General features: G+C 41.7%; 1 protein-coding gene across 2 annotated transcripts in view; it reads right to left on the bottom strand.

Annotated features, from left to right (window-relative positions):
• fgd (faciogenital dysplasia) overlaps positions 1–21,641 on the bottom strand; it is a 52,939-nt gene extending 31,298 nt beyond the window's left edge. The window contains exon 1 of one of the 2 annotated variants that reach the window (XM_080294352.1): positions 21,273–21,641. In XM_080294352.1, the coding sequence (XP_080150478.1) occupies positions 21,273–21,294 (22 nt within the window). In that variant the 5' untranslated portion in view covers positions 21,295–21,641. Of the gene's footprint in view, positions 1–4,750; positions 5,043–21,272 lie in introns of those variants that run through there. The other variant, XM_080294353.1, reaches the window with a different exon arrangement.
• Between the last annotated feature and the right edge of the window lie 1,497 nt (positions 21,642–23,138).

Here is a 23,138-nt window from a genome sequence, read left to right as displayed (position 1 = left end):
TATAGAAACCAGGTGTACACTAGACAGACCAATAAAGGCTCCTGTTTCCTCTGTAATGGCTCCAGAATTTTTAACTTACAGCACAGCACTACAGTGCTCTGATCCGCATTCATTTACCCACACAGGAGACAGGAGGACCACTAGGACCAGCTTCTTGTACACTGAGCTGCTTAAACCCAAACAGAGATGCTGGCCTGCCGCTGCATGCGCACACTTTTCAAAGCTCTTGTAAATCGTTTACCAAGATTTTTGCTATAATCCAACTGACCCTCTGAGCCTATATTGATTTACAGATAACAGACTGTCTCCTTTGGCAATACAATCTGCAGTCCTTACAGTCTGCGTCGTGCTTAACATGCAAGTCATGAGCACACAAGACATCAAAGGATCGCTTCATGACCTTTATGTATACAAAATGCAAATCCAATTAAGGCTACAGCAAATGATTTTATAAGCTTAAATGTACTCATTATTTCCTGATTAACCCATTAACTCTTTAGCCTATAAAATCTCTCTACAACATCAAAAATCAACTTAGTTATTGTTCAGCTTCATTACTCAAATATAATCTCTGTAGACATTTCCACCATCAGCTTCCACTTGTTATATGTTCTCTTTAACATTAAGTATCTCTGTGCTGACAGGAAACAACAAACTACAATCCATAAGAGCTCCACACACTTGAAATGATCTACCCCTGATAGCTGTCATATTGTATATCCCATGACGGCTGGATAAATCAGAGCCTTTGTTAAATCTGTATAGAAAGAGCTGCAGAGAATCACCACTGCGCGCAGCAGGTAGCTCTAGCCCACCTTTCATCCGTCACGTCTGCTAAATGCTTTAGTTTTTCTGTCATGGGGTGTCTGAGGAGTGAGGCAAGGAATCATCGAAGACGGCCCAATTAGCGGGCTGCTGTTTCTGCAGCTTCCTGTGATTGACTGGCCAACATCAAAGATTAAGCAGAGATGTATAAAACAACCCTTTTAAATAAAAAACAATGTTGATCTAAATTTTTAATATAAGATCAAAATAATCATTTCCACATTTCACTCACTTTATCTGGTGAGAAACATGAGTCAAGCCAAATGACATACAAAAATGGAAGATCAAAAAGAAAAGCTCACTGTCTTGAAAATTACCATTTATGGTAGCTCCCACACTTACTGCAACCATGAGTGCACAGGTACTGACTCTGCATTTTATGAGGAGACATTAACAACCCCCTCCGAAGTTAATATGGCAAGAAGGGATTCACCAAATCCCATAAAAATATTTTAAAAAGCTGTCTGCTAACAAACATCTATGCAAGCAAATGTGTATGTGTACCTTACATACACTCACACTATGCCTTGCAGGAGAAAATCATTAAATATCTCGTTACTGGCCTCTGGAAGCCATCTCATCCTTTCCACAGCAGTAGGAGACAACTACAAAGACAATTTAACACTGAAGCCTTTTGAGCTTTTTGAAATACCAGCAGGCCACAGTTAGAGGCAAGTGGCCTTTTCTCCTGAAGGAGGTCAGAGTAAAAGATGCAAATATTTCTCATAATTGAGTTTAACTAGGTTAGAATATTGCTTGTTAATGTGTGCTTGTATGCAGTTTCTTTCTCTTCCTTCCTGTGTGATGCCAATGTCTTGTACAAAAACAACACACGCGCTTCAGTAGAGACAAGAGAGCGCCTAACACTTTCCGAGTGACTGCCCCGACCAAATGGAGAAGTAAAGCACAAACGCACACAGGCATATGCACGCGAAGGAGCAAGGACACACATGATACTAGAAAGTAAAACGCTTGTGTCTCCTTGCTTCCAACCTTAAGAATGTAAACAAACTTTTAAACTCAAAGTGAAATATCACACAGGAACTGAGCTTTATTTAGATGCCTTCATGACACTGACAGCAGTACACTGATCCACCCTTATCTGATCGCTTGAGGCTGATTCATATAATTATACATTACCAACACAGGAAATACCATCACCATCTAGACCCTAGGTGCCCCAGAATAAGAGGAAGTTGTGGGTATAATTACTAGGGTGATGAAGTACATTAATTAGGCTGACTGTTGAGCATGGCATTTGTGTGTGTGTGTGTGTGTGTGTTTTTCTGTTTGCGTGTGGTCTGGTCAGTGTCACCACAAGTTCTCCAGCATCTCTGACCAATATAAGGCGCTTCCTTCCTCTTGATTTGACCAATAAATGGAGGAAAAACCACAAGTATGATGCTGGATTTCCCAGCTCTGGGATAAATAAGGCAGGGCCTCATCTTTATCAGTTTACATCGACATGACACAGATTACATAATCAAATTTGCTTCACATTAGCTTCACTCCGGGACAGGGAAGAATTTCCAACAGGTGTACAGATGCAGAGATACAGAGATCAAATCTAATGACTTCCACAGAATGGCTGCCCTCACAGTTACAGACCCACCCCTGTATTAAATACTTGTGGACACTGTGGGCTGAAAACCTTTCCTTTGGCTTATTTCTAGAAGTAAACCTAACCAGACACAGGAAAATGGGTGAAACATGACTCACGACTTTTTCCACTGCCCAGGGGTTCTGAAATTTTGCCTTTCACACAAGGACACACTGTGTGTGTCTTTGTGCGTTGGCCTTGAGCAGTTTCTACATGTCAGCCTAACCATAAATATCAGCTTATGGTGCTCACAGCTCCTGTACGCAACCTGTATGTTTTTATTGCGTCAATGTCACAGAGGAGCAGATTTGGCTAGTTTTTACCTTTGACCAATCCTCAAGCAAATAAAAGAGGTATGCGTTGGTTTTAGTAAAGCATCGGCAGCTTTTGCAGTGAGACTGTGTTACTTTGAAAGCGCAGAGAATGACATAGAGACATTAACCTGGAAAGAAAATATAGCTGCTTTCACACATGAAGTTTGGATAACTTTCAGAGAATCAGGTCAGGATAGTTTTTAGTTTTTCTGAAATGTAGCACACAGCAGAAAATAGCACACTACAGACCTATTTACACAACACTCAGTTTGGTTTAAACCCAGTCACACAGGCCAGTACAGAAGCCACCTGGCAACGACCGGTTGCTAGGTAAAAATAACTGGTTACAAGTGTTTTTAAATGGTTGCCAAGTGTGCCAAGCAAATCAGCATATTTGTAGAAACAGCGGGCAACCGTGGTAATCTGCTAGTGAGCAAAGCAATTGCAAAGTGCTCCTCACTACAGCACCATATACCTCTTTGAGCCTAATTTCACCTAGCGATCGCCAACAACCTCCACCAACTCTAGACCTCTGTGACTGGGGTCTAAACCCAACCAAGTCAAAGTCTCCATCCCCATCTCCGACAACTTTCAGAGCCTTTCAGTTTCTTGTTTCTCTACTGACAGCAACATGAATTACAGGGAGTGAACCCTCATCCTTTGATCATTTCCTCACTTGTCTGCTCATTTTAGAAGTTCAAGCGTAAAACTAAAAGAATTCTAAATATACTTCTATAAATATGTACTGTTAAAATTGGCTTTCATTGCTATTTTGCCAACCTAATATGCAAAATTACCCACTTCAGGATTCCAGTACCTACCAAAGCTGAGATTCTACTTGTCTTACTTACACTTGAATACATCTAATCACCATGATTGCATTGATGAATGAAAAGCCTGTTTTTTGGACTAATACCACCACCAATCTAAGCGGATCAGACCACTCTGACACCACTCAAGCCTGTGGTGAGCCAGGAAATGTAAGCAGCTGTGCAACACTGTACTACAATACATACATGCCAGGCAGACTACATGGCTGCTTGGCTCAGCATCATCCCATTGATCTGGGTCAAGGGGTCGTTGATTAGACTGAGTGCGGCAGTCTCTAGGCAATGCCACAATGTCTGCCACACACTCAGCCTCAGCTCACACAGCTGCTACCAGTCGTCATAGAAACACTCAGACTCCCCTTTCCACGAGACACCTCCCCAGTAAGCTTAATTATATAGTTGCGCAAAAAAAGAAAGAAACTGAATACAAACAGAAACATATCAGTGGAAAATAACAGACATCATACACAAGGCGCTGTTTGGGCAATCTGTTAAGCTTTAATCATCTGGGAAATTATTGTCATGATGCCATGTAATGACATCACTGAGCTAGTAGTGGTCATCACTGTGTCACTTCATCCACTCCTTCAGCGAGCTTGTATTAGCTGGAACTTGCCAAATTTTCAGCTGAAAAGTCATTTCAGTGAAAGTGATTAAAAAGGACAGTAATATGAAGTTGGCAGCATTTGCCGCTCATTACATTATTCACCTCATATCACTTGTTTGAGAAGCCGGGGGGCTCATCTCTCACTCCTAATTACCCACTGCAGTTTGGATGAAAGAGAAAACCAAACAAACTCGAACTGAAAAACACACATATACTGCCTTGCTCTCTGAAAAAGCACTGCAGGGTATCCAAGAAGCAAGGCAGCAGAAAATCGCCCCCAATGTACGTACTCAATAAAACATGCAGTCTTGCATGTATATTTCAGAGGGCAGCGAGAATTAGCCCACATTCATCAGACAGCTAGAAGCCCATGCACCCAAACATAACCCAGACTGAGTTTTGGTTGGGAGGAAAACACATTAATTTTGTGAAGCAGCAGCAGCAGCAGAGGCAGCACCTGCTACACATACAAACTAAAACAAAAATGTAAACTAAATGCTGAACAAGTGAGCTCATGAATTAATGTTTGCTCCCACAAAGATATACACATGACGAAGCGACATCAGTAACTCACCGGCTAAACTCAGTTTGCCATCTACCTCCGATGTTTGCTCAGTTTTCGCTCTCTGTCTGAAATCTCTGTCGCTCCTGCTGTGTGACAAACATATGAACAGTAAAAAGCAGAGTCCGATCTGCAGCAGAGAGAAGTCTGGATGTTTTCACGGCGCTCTCAGGGAGACGGTGTGAACGTGCTGCTGCTACTACTCCTGCTCCCTCATCGACTCTCTCCAACCACCACGCTGCCTCTCTTACTCATCCCTCTCTCTCCTCCTCTACTTCCCTCCCTGCTCCTCCTCCTATTTCTCCTCCTCCTCCCTCCACAGACTACAAACGCAGAGAGTGTCAGTGGACCCCCCCCTCCCACCCACCCAAAAAAAAAAAAAAAAGGAAAGAGATGCGTTCCTCCTGTCCTACGCTCTCCCCGTCCTGATCCCCACACCATTCACAGCAGTGGGCTAAACAATGCCTCCGCCGCCACCGATCTGAAAGGAAGCCAGGAGCACTTCTCAACACGCAATAATACCTCCCTAACTGTCACCATGGAAACTAATGACGGCCCGGGTTGGTTAGGAGGAGGAGGGCTGGAGGAAGGGGGGGAAAAACGGGGAGATGGAGAGGGAGGGGAGAGTTAAGTGAGAGTGGGTAGAGTGGAGGAGGGAGAGAGGAAAAGAAGCAGCCGAATGAAAGATGGGGGAAGTGTGTGTAAGTATTAGTGGGTGTGCCTGTAGTAGTTCAATGAGTGTGTGAAGATATAAGTGAGCTCAAGTGAAGGGAAGGTGAAGGGAGGATATTCTTCAGATATTTGCTGGAAACACGAAGGGGTGTGGCAACAAACACATTTTTTTTGCTAATGACATTAGAAAATGATCACAAAACACTCATAAAAATGTTCTTTTAATTGCTTGATTTATCCTGCAAAGAGCCCAAATGCAGAGTTATTGAAATTTTAATGATATTAAACACAGAAAGGTAGAAAATATTTAGATTTGTGCATTTCTATTCTTGTTTAAATTACTCAAACTGTTGCTCGAACTGTTCTACAATGTTTTTTCCCATGTAAATATTTTGGATTTTCACTCACATCTGACAACCTCAAATTATCCATTATATAAATACTGTTATGAACTGACACCTTCAGCACTATTGCAAAAAAAACAAACCCCAAAACAAACATCATCTGTATTTCTGATCATTTGTATCTCTCGGGGAGCTGCTTTAACCACAAGTCTCCGGGGAGTACATCCGTGTCCCTGCGTGACTTCCCCCCACAGACATGTGGATCACAAAAGCTGCCAGGATGACGCGCCCAAGCTGCTCGAACCCTCTTCATATGCACATATAATTACAACCACCCCCTTCCTCCGTGTCTCTCCGTGTTCCCCCTCTACACACTCAATAGTTGACATCAGCCTGAAAGACGGGGTGACATTGCCCGACACCGGCTGTGAACCCACAGACAAATGCCACCGATAACCATGGAAACACTGTTGGAAAACCCTCGATTTAAAACGATAACAGGGCTTTAGAGCAGAGTGTGACGAGAAGAGCGGAAGAGATGGTGAATGTGAAAAGGGGGATGGGTGTCTGAGTTTGATTTAAATTCAGAAAACGAAGGGTTTTACAAACTGGAGGAGAGTGGCTCAGAGTGGGTTAAAATAGGTCCCGATTGATCCTCTTGTATTCATGGTGAACGGGCAGTAAATGCATACTCCTTTGCAAACCGACTCACCTCTAGCAGCTTATTCTAGGCCACCTCTAGCTGAACTGGGTGAAATTCTCAGCATAGTGAATTATGCATCACGCTGGACGCTGGAAGAGGTAATGCTCTCCGTGGCATTAACATCCGCTGCTCAACCCAGCAGACCTGACGAGGTGAAATCTTTTCACAGGAGGGAAAGAGCAGACGGGGAATCAGTGCTGCAGCCACCCTGCAGGGCAATCCGAAAAGGGGAAAAACCCATTTCAAATTAGAATAGAGCCTTGCCTTTGTGGGTTATCTAATGAGGCATGGTGCTCATGCCCCCTCTTTACACCAAAGACAGGAATGTGAGCTGTGTGTTAGGGAGGAATGTTGAACCTCTCGCCATCTTGCTGCGATTTTCTCATTAATCGAAGGCTGAATTCACAGCTCAGACCAGAACCTGCTTTTAAAAAAGGAGCAAAGAGACGACTGATTTTCATTTTATAGGCTGGAATAACCTCATTTAGATAGAGATGAATTCCCTTGCATAGGATAGTGATACAGCAAGCTGGCACAGCTTTTCTTCCCTTCTGTCACCCTTTATTACATTCACTAATTACAACAACAATCTTTTTCCATCTGTCCACAAAGAGGAACCTTTGTGTGATTATTTAGTCTCTGTCACACATTAAAAACCACTGGAATATTGACAACTAGCGCTAGTCTAAATCTTCTTCGCTCTACTGACCTAAACATAGCATCTGCCACACACATCTGTCCAACAGGATGACCAATAGCCTAACACACACTCCACTCCATCAGTGTCTTACTGGAAAATATCACTCAACTGAGTATATTCAAAGGAACATAAGGATGTTTTTTGTGATTTAATAGGAAAAACATGAAGACCAGCGAGGGAGACGAGCCCTACAAATCACATGTATGTTTTTCTTCTGGGCTGTAAGAAAATGTAAATGGGAATTAAGTTGTATACAGTAAATGCAGAGTATTTTTTCCTCATTAATTTAGTATTGATGTGATTGGTTTTTTTTTCAGTTATTTTACATAATTAAAATAATTTCCAGTGACGCATCTGGTAGGCATTTATTTTGTAGTTGTTTAATGTCAGACAAGGCGGTATTCCTATATCCATGCACCTCAAGGAATAGAGGAATTGTCACAAGGAAGATAGCTTGCCATGATTTAAAAAGATAGACAAGAAAAGATCTCCTATTAAGGAACACTGAAACATACTGGACTGAAAAATTGTAGGTAAACTGTAAAATAACAGTTTAACGCTGCCAAATCTAGCTACCAATGCTATCGTCTGTGGACATACAGAAATTTGAGTATGTTGTGTACACTCCTGCAGTTCCCCACCTGCTGATTTCTACAAGACATCCACAAGAATGCAGTCAACAATAAGCAAAACAAAGTATCAAAGCTGTTTGACGGCCTGCCAAAGTTCTGTCAACGTACTTTCAAAGGACTGCGCTGAATTTAGTCTGCAAAAAACACACACTGATTTTCCCCATTCTTTCTAGCACTGACGACAACGCGCACACTGAGGACTTGGCCCAGTTAGAGTCAGAGAGGACTCGGTACACAAATCTACATATATAAATCAGCATATTTTAAATAGTTCAGATCAATCAGTGAGCTGTTGCCATCATGGCACACTTGATTGCACCCTGCAGATGGTAGCAGGAGGGAGGACACTGTAGTGTTGTCATGGAGGCAATTCACGTTCCACAGCATGTTGACCCGACTCCAGGATTTTTCCAAACAGTCCTCACATAGAAAAACAACACAAGCACATATGTATATGAATAAATCTACCCCTCACCACTAGCAAACTATTAAAAAACACACACACAGGTGTGAGAGTTTGAGCTGAGAAAATTGAAATCTTTCACATTCTCACGTCCCTGAAGGTCCTGCAGTGCCAGGAAGACACAACAACTAGAGAAATCTCAGCAGAAGATAGAGGTTGAGGAAGGACACAGCGTTAGTCTTCCGCTGTTACTGATACACATTCACCTTGATGCGGTAAGCCTCCGGATCAGCTTTCTCAAAGGGGAACTGCACTCACAAAGATTCAATAGAAGGATCAATTAGAGCTTTCAGATTCTAGTTATGAGTACAGACAGTTGAGCTCATGTGTCAGATTTTGTTGGTATACGTCACTTAGCCTTGTTCAAAAGCTACTTGAATGGGCATTTCCAAATATCTGTTAGATCAAATACTGACCCTGAAATTCACCTTGGCCTTAAGTCCTTAAACATCCTCAAGCAGCAACAAAAAAAAATCAAAGAGATGTTTTAAATTACTCTAACAAGCGCAATGTCATCCCTCCTCTCTTAGGAGTCAAAGGCTCTCTTTAAAGAAGAGCTCATTAATATTTCACCCAGAGGAGAATCTTTTAATTCATTATTAATATTTAAACTTATCTCCAGGAGTGGAGAGGTCTTATCTGAATTACAAAGAGGCTGGAGCCCAGCATAATCCATGTATCTATGTTAACCCCCCACCACCACAGACAGAAAGACGATGCACTAGAACAGCTGTTACATTCTATTAAGACTGCAGCAGATGGAGGTGGGGAGCTCTAGAAAGTATTTTTCTACGCTGGTCCCATGATGTCTGAGGGTGCCTGGCCTTAGGGCATGTTAGCAGTTGTGGGTGCACAGCAAAGAACGAAGAAAAAGAAAAAGGCGAATAGTTAAGATACTACATTCCCAAAATGAATGAAAATAGAAAAAAAAACCTGTAGGGAATGTTTATGCTAAACTGGAAATGAAGTCTAAAACAAAAAAGTAGAGAAATAAATCTATGATTTAGCACCAGCTTTTATTAAACAATATTGTTGCACTTAAAATGTTTTGTTGTAACAGGTTATGTAATAATACAAAATATATTAATAAAAATTAAGGCAGACCAATATAGGATTGTTAAGACTAATGTCGATATTAGGTGATATTTGGTGACTCCAGTATATCAGTCGATACTCAGGAAACATGAGCCAATTTCCCTAATATTCATTCTGTTTTATTATTTAATTACTTATTTACAATTATCCAACTGTTCTCACCAAATTGCTGAGTCTCCTCTGGTGGACAAACTACGCAACATCAACACTCAGCATGGTTGAAGGGTGTTTCTCCTTTATTTGCTTTACCTTTTTCATTTTCATTCCTTGGTCATTATAAATGTTATTTCTGATGGGACTTCATTGTATAGTGGTTTATACATTTGCCTGACCCCAAGAGCTGCATCAGGAAGGACATCTTGCATAAAAAACTGCCAAATCAAATATGCAGAGGTAACTGCTGTGTGATAATATCAGCTGGTATTATCGACAAATCCATCAGGTTTTAATACAGATAATACTGCAAGAAGATAGAGATTCACCAACTGTTTGATGACATTTTAAAATCTGTATCATGGCAACATTGGATTAACGGGATTTGTCACTTTATTAGTGCCTATATTTACATAATTTATGTATATAACACAGGGTTGTGTGTTGGGCCTGTGATGAAGACATCATTATGTTGCTGTAAGTGCAAACAAAGCCTCCCAACAATTGTCAATGCATCTAAAAATAAACATCTGAAAAATGTCTTTAAAAAAACCCCTACATTTTAAAAACAAGAAAGGAGAGATGCTTTAAAGCTTACCGGTAATCAACTTCAACAAACATTCATAACATTCTGGCCATGTAAGATCAATAAACAGTGCTGAAAGACGTGTGATTTGTTTCCAAATACCACGGCAGTTACTTCCATTGTGCAACAATGCAGTTCGTTGTTCAGGGTGCATGTCCTTGATTATGGTCTTAAAAGGTGTGATGAAAGCGTACAGCCCTGTGATGGTTTGTAACTATTAAAAGGTGTGATTGTGTGCATGTGTGTGTATTAGGATGCAGTGCACACGCAAGTTTCTATCCACCCATGATGGGTTTGGTCATCTGACGAGCTGCAGGCTCATCTCTCCCTACAGCGCCCAGATGGCCTGTGATTATGCACGGCTCAGTAGAGATTACAGTGCAGCAGAGATAGAAAGAGAAACAGAAAGAGTCAAAATAAATAGTTCAAATAAGGAAAAAAGTTGGCACAAAATGAAATGAAAACATGAGGTATGTGAGGTCAGACAACTAGAGGGAGGATGATGATGTGGTGCAACTAGCTTCACCAGCACAACAAACATGCAGAGCAACGTCACAAACAACCTTGTTGCCAGGCATAAAACTGCAAAAATATGAGCTCCATTTTCAAGATCTGCATTATGTGTGTGCGTGTATGTATTTATGTCAAATGAGAAAGTCTCTAGCATACATTAAGACAAGGGCATTTGTCACCAGTAGCTGTATGACATGATGGATTGTGCACGTGCAAGTAAAGCACAGCCAAAAGGGCGATGTGAAAAATGATCCATGCTTCACTGAACCAACACCATTTAACTCTTGATGTGTTTATCGTTACAGTCTCACCTGGAAGATAATATGTCAAATCTGCTCATCAGTTCTGTCATTTAGAATCTTACAGTTCAACTGCCTCTTTGCATGTTTGTGACCCAAAATATGAAGCAGTTATTTACGTGAGAACCAAATATCTGGAGATTGCTAACTTTAATACTACGATCACCAACAGGAGCGAGTGACCTGCAGAATGCAAAGCATCTGCAAATTCTGGTTGTGAATGAGTCAACATATTTACACCTCAGCTATCTCAAACACTGAAACTGAGAGTAGCACTCACTCAGTCACATTTCTTCTACTGGATTAGAGACAAGAATGATGCAATCCTTCTCTGAGTGTCATTCAGAGAACCGAGCCCACAAGCTACTTATTGTAATAGGGTTGAAGCTTGTTGTGGTTATGAGAGCTTTCCCAATAAGTGTATTGCTGGCACAGTCTCCCAGCTGGCAAACAGATTAGCCGAAGATGATGCGCGTCTAGCTGTTTCGCTTTTTTTTTTCACCGGCTGAACGCAAGAAGACATATCAGCGGGGTCACGCTGCAGAAGACCAGCATGTGTGTGGCGCTCCTAGCTTAATGAGACTCATCATTCACTGTTGAACAGCAGCACCGTGGTAGACGACAGTTTAACAATCCAGAGTACACACAACTCATATTTCAAGGGTCCTTTTGGAAGAAATTAATTATAACAACTTTGCTTCGGGCACCTAAAGCAGCCTACAGAGAACACGCTTTTCAGGGAATCAGTTGACAGGCACGCTTGCTCGCAGATGTGCGCACACATGCAGACATGCATACGCAAAAACACAGATGCTGAGCAGCCTGAGGCGGCTTGTTGTTTTATTGCATTTTGACCTTTCAGGATCGCTGCAAATCTAGTGAAGAGCTTGTTAGTGAATTAGGGATGCAACACCCCCCCCCAAAAAAGTCCCCAAAACAAAACGAAAAGAAATGGCAAAACCTGAAATAACTGTTTGACAAAGATTATCCACAGCAGGCCACAGGAACAGGAACCATCTGTGTGGATGTGGCTCTCATCTCCTCATTAGGTGCAGGGTGTTATGACTGTCCTGTGATGAGAGCTGAGGCTGGGTGAGGCATGCTGGGAGAGGGCAGTACAGTTAAGTGCTCGTAAACTCATCAGTTCAAATCCCCGGGTGATGTTTTCAAAACAAAGGCAGGGCCTAGGTGATGCATCCTACCGCAAGGATGTGAAAATTCAGAACTACTGTCGAAAAATGCAAGTCCTTTCGAACTGCAGCCATTAAAGCGGCACGGATATTGCTCCAATATCACAGTGATATCTTGTTTCACAAAGTCATTACAGAAGCAAAGCACTACAGCAAGATAAATGGCCGACGGGCAGGGCAGACTACGATAGAAGAAAGGAGAGGAGACAGCCGAGAATCAGCCGGCTGTTGCCAGGGTGACCTTCAGTGCGAAGCACCTCGAGGTCACCCAGAACGAGAGCAGCTCCGTCACTAGAGCTTCAGATCTGTGTAGAACCCGCAGACAGCGTAGACAGCACTGCCACTGCTTTTATGTTCATGACCTGAATCTCCAAATATTAGACATATATTTATTTTTAGCATATGTTCCCTAAGACTGTAAGTATTAGAAATGAGAACAAATACAATATGGTGTGGCCCAGTAGATTCCAGCCCTTCTGGCTTATGATCATTTTCCATAGCGACTTGGCAGGCAGGTTGTTTTAAATACCTTGAAGATCTTACAACAGTACTTAGCCTGTCTCGGTATTCAGTCTTTTCTTATAAGACTGACTGACTCAGTGATGATTACATATGTGCTCTGTCACAGCCACATGATCTGCTGTAGGTCTTCCTGTTTGTCTTGTCACTGAAGGGAAGTCTTCATAACTCTGCTGAGGTATTTAGGGTTATAGCCATGATGCAGAATGAATCCAGAAAGACAGGACCTGCTTTTTGCTCTTTTTTCTCCCCACAGAATAATTTTTTTTTCTCTTAAAAATACATTTAAGAAATAAAATTATCACATAACAAGCAAAAATTCAGACATTATGAAAAAAAATTCGTTGTTTATTTGTTTAAATCTAGGCTGTAGAGTATGGTTAGGAAATGCTTTCTTCTTAATCAGCTCTGGAGGTCGCCAGGAGTAACCTAACAGTGCCACCTAGTGGTACCACAGCAGTTGTGCACTCAGTGTGGCAACAATACAACGTCAAATTTGCGACATTTTAAAATTCGATCTTAAAAAAGAAGTTACGAAGAAAAAGCAGCTTTTCCTGCTTAGTTTCATTTCTTTGGTGATATTTCGAGTGACAGGAGGGCTTTGAAGGCAGCCGGGTTTCGCTGGGGCAGACACGTCTGCAGTCATAACAAATCATCACACAAAGCTGTTTGAGTGAAAGCAGCATCTCTTCTCCTAACAGACAGAAACACTGTCATAGCAGCTGGGGTCACGACCCTTAAAATGCATACATCCAATACAGAAAGGCTCCAGACAGTACAGTACTTTCACACTTGGTATCGCCTTATACTGGACTAAATAAGAGCCCTGTTCAAACAGCCGTGGCATCCAAAAAGGAGCTACTCTGTGACAGTCTAAGACTGGTAGTGCGGAAGACAGTTGAAGAGAACAGAGGCAGAAAAAGTTGACTTTTTTTCTGCTGACTGACAGGCCTTGAGGCTGTGTGTGTGTCTGCAGTGTTAAAAAGAAGGTGTTAGAATAAAAATTTTTTTAAACAAGTCAAATAAGCGTCTGCTCTTAGTTGCAGAATCTTGAGCTCGTTCTAAAGGACCAAAAATACACAGGCTTAAAGGAAGGAAGAGGAAAGGGAGAGAGACAATGGTTAATAACAACAGAAGGGCAGAGCAGAGGGGGGTGTAGGGTGGGAGGGCACCCAGGGGAGAGAGCATGGAGAATTGAACACAGGCTGTCTTTGTTGGCTGCAATCAGCAAGACTTAGGAAGACATTTACAACATGGTTTATGGCGACGTCAGGTGAATGAGTGTGTGTGTGTGTGTGTGTGTGTGGGGGGGGGGGGGGGGGTTATAAGGAGGGTGGGAATTGTTGAGGAATTAAATTAGCTGAAAGATCAAGGACTGCCGGGTTTCCAAAAGATATACAACTTATTTGCTTTGCTAACCATTCTCTAAGGCACGTCTGTATTTTAGATTGATTTCCAACCTTCAAGTGAGCCACTGGTGTCATTTCACTGGGGTGCAGATTTCAACATCTGGAGCTTTGAGATGGGAAACGTATACACGTGGAGCCCACGCTGATGGTCATTAACCAGTGCACAAACACAAAGAGTTATGGCTCAAGGACAAGCAGCAACCCTGTAGTAGAAGAAATAACCAAACTCACATGTCCTTGTTTGGTTATTGATTGGCTTATTTTTGCTTCTCAGCAGCAGCGTCCTTGAAAGCACTACCACAGAGAGTTTTTATAACAGTCCCTGCTCATAACGAAAAAGGGCCAAATAAAGTAATACAATCCTGGGAGGAAATAACAGGATTCAGTGAGTTTCTGGAAAATCCTTATACAATAGAGAGAGAGAAAAAAATCACTAGTGCATCCCTAAACTGGACTGGACATTTTAAATAAGGTTTAACATAATCCCGAAAGCTGGTCGTATTCAATATTTTGTATTGTTATTTTGTTTAAGGAGGGAAAAAATACCTAAACATTTAAATTATCCAATTTAGATGATCTCAAACCTTCCCTTCAAGGTCATCTTTCCATGCACCTCTAGACCTTTTCCACTGTTTTTAGATTTCTTGCATGAGTTTGAGTTTGGACTGAATCTTTTTTAATAATATTGAAAAGAACAAATGGTGGGAAATGCATTTCACAAACTCATAGATGCTCTTCTGCATCTTTACTGTCTTGCCTTTCTATCAGATCAAATCAGTCTCGCCATTTTCCTCTGACCTGTGGCATCAACAAGGCATCTTTGCCCAGAGAACTGCTGCTCCCTGTTTATTTTCTCTTGTTTGGACTGTACTCTGTGCGTCAAAAACCCCAGCAGGTCAGCAGCCCCTGAAGTACTCAGACCAGCTTGTCTGGCACTGCCAACCACGTCATATTCAAAGTCACCGAGATCTTCTCCACCCTGGCTCTCAGCTGAACTTCAGCAGGTCGTGGTCATACCTACATCCATACTGAGTTGTAACCACGTGGCTCAAAATTTGCATAAACAAGCAATTGCACAGGTGTACCTAATAAAGTGGAAAGTATATCCCTAGTTGGCTAATTATAGCAGACCAGTACATACTGGCTGGGCTTTGGAAAGAACCAGAAGCAGCCAACTGCTCCAAACAGGTTCTGAATTTATATGTTCAGGCCGGAATCGTATATTTTAGCAAACATTGCTTGAAGAGGGCTGTTTTCAGTTGTTAGATTGGTAGACAACAGAATATTGGCTATATCCATTTTACACCTTCGACTGAACAATTGTATCCGAATGCTGATGCTCACCATCTAACCTAGAGGTAAACTCCACCTGGCTCTCTTTCTCTCCCTCCCTGCTCCTTTTTCTCCCCGCCTCTCTCCTCTCTAGATACCCTGCCTCGCCCCAGTGTGTACAGGAAGCCACAGTTTCATAGAGGTTGCTCTTCTGATGATCAGAGGAGGAAAAACACAATGCCTTCAGTGTGCTAAAAAGGAGCTCCACTCATAAAATGTACACACACACATACCACACACACCACACACACAAAGGGAAAGAAATATAATGGAACATGCTTTTACTATTAAGCCTTTTTTTTTCTTTCCATATGACTTTCCCAGGAAAATCCCCCTCATCAGGGTAGGTCCAATCCAGACAGACAGCAGACGGGAGAACAGACAAAGATACAGATAGACACAAAAGGCTTTGGAGGAATGGACCTCCATTCCTTCTATTCCTGTGACTGAGACAGACATTTTGGGTGAGTCAGCCTACTGTTCTAGGATCATATCTCAAAGCAAAATTGCTGATTTCAGATAATTTTTTTTCTTCCACTTTGAGAGCGAGCGCAGAGTTAAACTCAATAAATCCCGCACAGACACACACATACACACTCTCAGAAGTTTTTCAGACATGCATCTGGCTTGCATACAGTTTGACACATCAAGATTAGCAGCATGAGATTAATTTAGTCTCTCAGAATCTAACATGGCACTTGTTTATCAAGTGACACCAAGTTATTCTACTCATTTATAGAAGGCCTCAACAGTTGGTACCATTTAGGAAAACTAGGTCACTTCCGCCTTCTGTGTGTGTGTGTCAGCCAGACTTTAAGCCAAGAGACCTCCAGTATAAACAGTTTGTGCAGGAAGAACTGCTACTCTGATCAGAAACATCCTAATACCAAACAGAATTTTGACTCAATACTCCGACTATACTCACTATCAAAGTGCAGCTCGCTCTCACTAATCTCTAAACACTCTCTGGAAGCAGTGTGATCCCATAGTGCAACATCTGTTAATTATTCTACTTTCACCGGTAAAGTAGGTGGATACAATAATGCAAACACAAACAAAATTATCTCATAAGTAATAGTAATTAGTAATAGTACTATTAGTACTAGTTATAGAACTATTACCTCTCTGTTAAAGAGGGAAGATTTTTAAGCCATTTTCAGACCTTTACATTAACGTTCCTGAGAAATTCATTCTTACCTTTAAAAATGACAGAATGAGCCTGAGAATGAGTATGTGTCAGATTTTTGCCATAAAATGGAGAAAACATTATGCAGAGTTGCAAATTCCACCTGCTTTTAGCCTCTTTGTCTCTCGCTGCCCAAACAAATCATTTCAAATCAAAGGAAGCCTCAAAGCCCATCCTTTATGAAAAACACAAGCTTTCTCAAAACAGACTACAAAATCAATTCTGAACATCAGCGCATTTTAGCGTCAACAAAGCAAAAGAGGCGTGAATAATTCTCATGTAAGCTACGTTTCACCTCATTTACTTTTCTTAATAGCTGGGCATCTATCACAAACCAAAAGGTTGCAAAAGCAGAATCGGTGACAGGTTAGATTAATAAAATTCAGTAACAATGAGTTGAAATTGGGATTGACATTTAGAAATCATATTAAACACCAATCAATCACTTAATCAATTAGAGTAGAAAAGTGCCATAAGAACCAGTCCATTTACTATTTATAGACACTGAATTTCATTAAACACCTACAACATCATACACTGAGATCCACATATAAAGGGAATTTGCAAAACTATGCACTTACCACCATAATAGCAGCATCTTTCATTAGCCAACTTCATTATTATAATAACATATTTATAAATCACTAACAGGTTTGGTCGGGATCTAACAGACACTTTTTCCACATGTCAGACAGGTGAGCTGTCACGCACAGTTACATTATACAAGGTGCAGTTTGAACATTTGTTACACAGCAGCTGCACCCCTGAGTGTCTTTTGTGTCACTGCTCGTTACAGCTTTCTCTTACATAACCAGGTTTTTGGGGTTTGTTTGTTTTTTTGCTGTTTTCTTTTAGGTAGGTATTACTGTCAGTTTTTAACTAAACTGATAATCCAGTAAACACAACAAATTCAAAACTGCAAAGATATAACAATAAATAAAACTGGGACAGCTGTGGATTTTTTTTTTTTTATTTACTAATGATTTCTCGTGTATCTGTAACTATGCTTATTCACGTAACAACAGTTCCATGATTCAAAACACACCTTTCAAAGCAACCAGCCCGGAAATGACGGGAGAACCTGTTAAGCAGGAGCTTCAATAGAAGTAGAAAGTCTGTTCACTGTAACTAGTAACTATGAACCATACCAAAGCAAACCAGTTTCTTATCCCACGCAGTTCTGTTTAGATTCAATCAGGTTGTGTTGTGAAGTCACGATACTTTTGTAAAAGTGTTTCATGGGCTCTTGCTTAGTCACGCTTACCAAAGTCACACAAGCAAACCAGCTAAACTATCTTATCAGGTGTAAAGCTACACTTTCACACCATTTAGCAGTGCACAAAAAGCTGTTACTTATTCTGAGTGGACAGATGGTTTAATACAGAAGTGTATCTCTATGTGTGACTGGGAAAAAAAAACACCATGTGCAGATGCAACTTTAAATGGGTAATCCTTCATGTGATGTAGTGTAGGAAAAAAAGGCTTTCCAAAAAAAAGTGCCCGATTTAAAAAAAAAAAAGGGGGTCAATGGATTCTGAAGGCTCTTTTCTACTGACACACAAATGCAAAACTTGAGTGTCGTTTAAGCTGAAGTCTTTGCAACAGCGGGACCCACACATGACCACCATTAGAGAAATCAATGTGACACTCAGGCAGGCCGGGAAAGAGCCCGAAGCTTCTGCATGGCCCTGAAACTGAGTCATGCTGCCTTCCCCACATGCACACACACATACACACAGATAAGAGACATGGAGGAGTAGAGAGATGTAGAGGATGTGCTTGAGATTGGTTCCTACGGGAATACTATGAGTTTGTCTTTGGTTAGTATTAATCAGCAAGTTGTTGCCTTCATTATAAACAACCCCGTGTACACTGATAGTAGCTGCTGACTCCATCCAAATTCGTAAGACCTGTCACATCTTTCGCAGATACATGTGTTAGAAACTGACAGTATGTTCGGATTTAGCTCCTCACTGTTCCTGCTGTGTTTGTGAGCTGTTATACCGTGAGCAATATAGATTAAGTATAAATAACCTTAAAGTTTGCATCCTTGTAAAGTAGCTATAATCAATTCTTGGATCAAATGACAACTTGTATGAGGCGTTTACATCCGTCTCTCGTTCTGTAACTGACTTATGGCACTGATTAATGGCCATGTCTCTCTTTTTGCAGAAAATGATGTTGTCACAGTGATCCTGACCTTCAAATTGTCCTCTGCTCTCTGTTTGAAGAGGCAGATGACCACCAACCACTGACCCCCAAAAGAAAGGGGAAACCCTACTTTAGTTTGTGTTAGATGGGTCCAAGAGGGGGACCTGGGATCAGGCCAACATATTATGATTTATGCATTTTCCCTATTAGAAATTTGTTTTAATCATATTCACCTATCAGTTTATGTTTTATTTCAAGTGAACATTTGTGGTCAAATTTAATGAAATTCCCTTGATGTTCGAAACAGTAGCACAGATGGGAGGTCACAGTGACCACCAAACTCTAACCGTCTCATTACTGAGGCCAAATTTGCCAAATTTGGAGGAACAGGCTCAATGTGCACCTGGAAAAGAACGAGACACAAAGACAGACAGCAGGAAAACACGAAGGCTACAGATGCAGATGTCATCAGCGCGTAAGGCGACATACAACCCAACTCAGACAGCACTTGTAAAAGTAGAAGAGATGTACAGCAAGTGGAAAATGTAAATATTGATATTTAATTCATGCCTGGAAAGTGAAACTCCTTCCTTGGAGATCAACAGCTAGTTCTAAAAAACCCTCTTGCTGTTTACATTCAATATATGATCACTAAAAAAATGCTGCTTTAGCTTAATTTTGAGGTTTTAGGCTCAATCTCACAATAACTTATGGCCATTCCCCCTTTTTCTTGCTGGGCAGATATAAATCGCACCATCGTTCACCATAACTCCTCTGCTGTTTGTTTATCTAACATGGAGGGGAAATGTTTACATTAGCCCAGACGAGCCCAATAGCTTTTGTTAATAACAAATAACCTAAACAGCCAGATGGAGCATCCAGCTGCCCTACGTGAACCACTATTGTCCTCCATCTGTGAGGGACACGTCCTCCCATTTTTCAACCAGACACGGTGCAAAGGGAGTGTAAGACGGAGACTGAAGTCTGTCAGAAAGGTTTATGGAGTTGGAAACAATCTGAGGACTGAGGTAGACCTCAAACTGAGAGGCACACTATCTATCCAACCGCAGTTTATTTGTGATGTGTTTTATTTTAATAGATTCTCCAACGATTTGATGCAAGCAGCTTCCAACCCGTTTGACCCTCCCATCATATAAACACAAAAATAAGCATTAGAGAGTGCACAGGCCGGTTGGGGTTCCCATGTGGAAGGAATATATTTTGGGGAAGTAGGGAGGGGGGAGGTATTTCATCTGATGGTAGCTGCGATGAGCAATAGAGCTGTGTGTGTTTTGATGGGGGCTGTTTAAGGCGGCCACAAAGTGGAAGAGCGGGGCAGAGATTGATCTGGGACAGTGTGGGAGAGAAAGAGGGAACTGCAAAATAAATAAATAAATAAATAGGGAGCAAGGCCTTGGGAGTGAATGTGTGTGGGAGAGAAACGATACACTGCTGGACTGCTGGAAAAAAGAAAGTCAGCCAGAAGGACAGCAGATCGATTCCTCCCCTGAGTCTCACAGCAAACACGCTCTTTTTTTTTTCTGTCTGCATAGCTCACCTCTGCTGCAGCTCCATATCGTCCCATCAGCACTTCATCTCTATCATTCTTTCTCTCATATGCCCTCCCCCATACTCTTCTTTGTCTGCATGCTAGCGCTTCATTCCCAGGCCTCTGTGAAAGATCTTGAGATTTGCACGAACTTTGGCAGTAAACTTTTTGGGGTTGTTTGATAGGAATATGAAGTCTAATGCCCCAGATCTGTCATCTCCAGGCCATGCAAAGCAAAATGCATGACACAGGAACAATGATCTGGACACGGTGTGTGATGAACAAAAGAAAGAAAGAAAAGAAAAACAAATCCCCCCCCTCCTCCTCCTTCTTCTGATCGTGGTGAAATAGAAATGCAGGAAAGATTCTCAAAGGATCTCAGCATCAAAACATGGCTGCCCACACTGCAAAGAGGAAACCACACACTGTCACTCCCCTTAGGCCAAGATGTCCCTCTATCATCCAGCCACATAGCTGCACAGACAGACACACTTGCAACACTTTCAGATAGCAAACACTTCCCCCCTCCTCTTAAATCACATTCCTGGAAGAAAGTGTGTAGCTCTTATGGCCAAACACACACACACTACTGCAGGATAATAAATGAGTCCTCTTCTTATGATCATTATTAGAACGCGGTGTTTGATTTCCGGTCACTCATTACTAAACATACGTGTGTGGGATATTTATGAGAGAGGGGCGCGTCAGACAGGGGCAGCAGTGAGGTCACAGCTCCCTCACTCAAGGTTTGGCACTGGTTCGCTACTATTCCTGCCCTGTCAGCTCCAGTCTCCCATACAACAGAAATACCTCTTTTCAGTTATGCGGATAAAGTCGACAAACGAGCAAACAAGCTCTGAGTTTTGTTGTGGGGCTGATGCGGGCCTGCAGCTGCCCTGTTGACAGCTGGCAAAAGCATTCTGGTATTCAAACCCTGTGCGCAATACCAGCCGTAGCCATTTGGAAACAACTCTTGAAAACCGCAGAGGGTTAATAAAGACACAGAGAGGGAGGCTCGCAGTTATTCGTTTTACTCACCGGTAGCTGAAACTCCTTGCATTTTGCACAAACTTCTTCTCGCCTCTTTCTGTTAAAATCTTCTTTTTCTCGGAGCAACTGGCAGCAACAGCAGCAGCCGTGGATCCAGCGTACTGTGGGCTAAACTCGGAGGAGCGCCTGCACTTCAGAGCTTCACTTTTCCTGTTCGCCGACTAAAATAAAAAAAAAAAATACACACAGACCTACTATGGTGACTTCATGGCTTCTTAACAGACGCGAGAGACGTTATCCGAATCAGTTTTGCGCAGAACAAGAGGTTTATATTCCTCCACATAGTCCTTTCTCCTCCCTCTGACAGACAGAAGTCTCTCCTCTGTGCCGCTGGAAGAAAAGAAAATGCGCGTTCCCGCCGGTGCGAGGCGCGAGCACTACAACCCCATTCATTGAGTGCAGTGAAAGCTAAGCACTGGAGGAAAAAAAAAGATAATTTGATCTTTTTACAAACTAATCAAGCTTTTTGTTTTTTCTTTTTCTTCTTTTTGGCTCACTGTTTTATCATTTTTCTTTCTTTTTTTGTCCGTTTTTAAAAGTAGACCCTCTATCCTTGTGCATTTCACATGCCCTGGGACAGAGGCATGAGTTGTCACATGAAGCCATGAAAAGGATGAGGCCTATTTCAGTAGATTGTTCTGCTCTGAAATCCCCACATCTGCCTATTAGCTAGGAAATAGTTCCTGGAACATGAATACTAACTGGCACAGCATTTCCATGTCACTGAGCAGGCTTTCTCCTCATCTTTTAATTGGTTCAGTTGGTTTTTCTGTCTCATCAAACATCTGCTGACTCGGTGAATGCTTGTTGAAGGAAACAAGGAACCGAAGCAGAAAACAAATCATGGATCTGCAGAAGTTAAGCTCTCATATTATAAGGATATTATAAGCATGCCCTAACTCTAAACCTCCACATGATACAGTCGATGAGGAAAGGTCACCGGGGGTGTCTGCAGTCTGCAGTAGTGAAATATAACTAAGAACATTTACTCATGAAGCACATATGTAGCTTGACTACTTTTTTCCTTCAACACCTCTTACTCTTGTACTTGTACTGAATGTCTAAACGTTTCAGACGAGCCAAAAGATAAACATGTCTAATATGTAAGTAATGAAGCGAGAAAATAAGGGTAACATTTATTCATATCACATCCATGAGATTTATCTTAACTCCCTGGATACCGCCCAACCCCTGTAGGCTGAAAAAATGAAACTGCACGAGCTAGTAATGTATTAATATTGTGGGATTATAGTAGTATGGACTCATTTTGTGCTTAACACATACACTTTTAGCGCATCAGTGTTGCTTCTCAGTGATCATTTTGATTAATTTTTTTATTTTTCCCTAATTTTCAGGATCCTGTAGCGAATAACTTTCCACAGCCCTCGCTCTGTGTTTCTGTGCAGCCTCCCACCCACGTATTTGAAACTTGTGTTTGTTCAGCTACGCACCATTAACCCCTTTTAAGGCCACTGTTGGTGCTTCACACTTGTCACGAGCCTCAGATCCACATAGACAACAGCAGGGCTTCTAATGATAACACCTCTTTGTCTGGCTGCTTGCCAGGCAGAAGGCTGCTTCATTGACCTGTGCTCCTCTCTAATAAGCAGTGAATACACATTATATTTCATTCCTCTCTTCCCACATGTATATGACCTCTGTGACTACACTATTGAGTCACACATTTTCCACTTTTCGGCTTTCCACTTTAAAGACACAAGAGCAGCAAAATATTCTTCTTTTACTGTAACTTTGTACGTTTTCTTTGCTTTAGAGAAAAGTTCTGAACATGTCAGTGCAGAGTCTAAAAGGCCAAGTGTTTTGTGGATGACTGGATTTGTGTTTTTAAATAGA

Source organism: Astatotilapia calliptera, chromosome 20 (assembly GCF_964374335.1).
Source record: "Astatotilapia calliptera chromosome 20, fAstCal68.1, whole genome shotgun sequence".
In the NCBI taxonomy this organism is placed as follows: domain Eukaryota; kingdom Metazoa; phylum Chordata; class Actinopteri; order Cichliformes; family Cichlidae; genus Astatotilapia; species Astatotilapia calliptera.
Note: the sequence above shows the minus strand (reverse complement) of the source record. Positions and strands in the feature narration are given on the sequence as shown.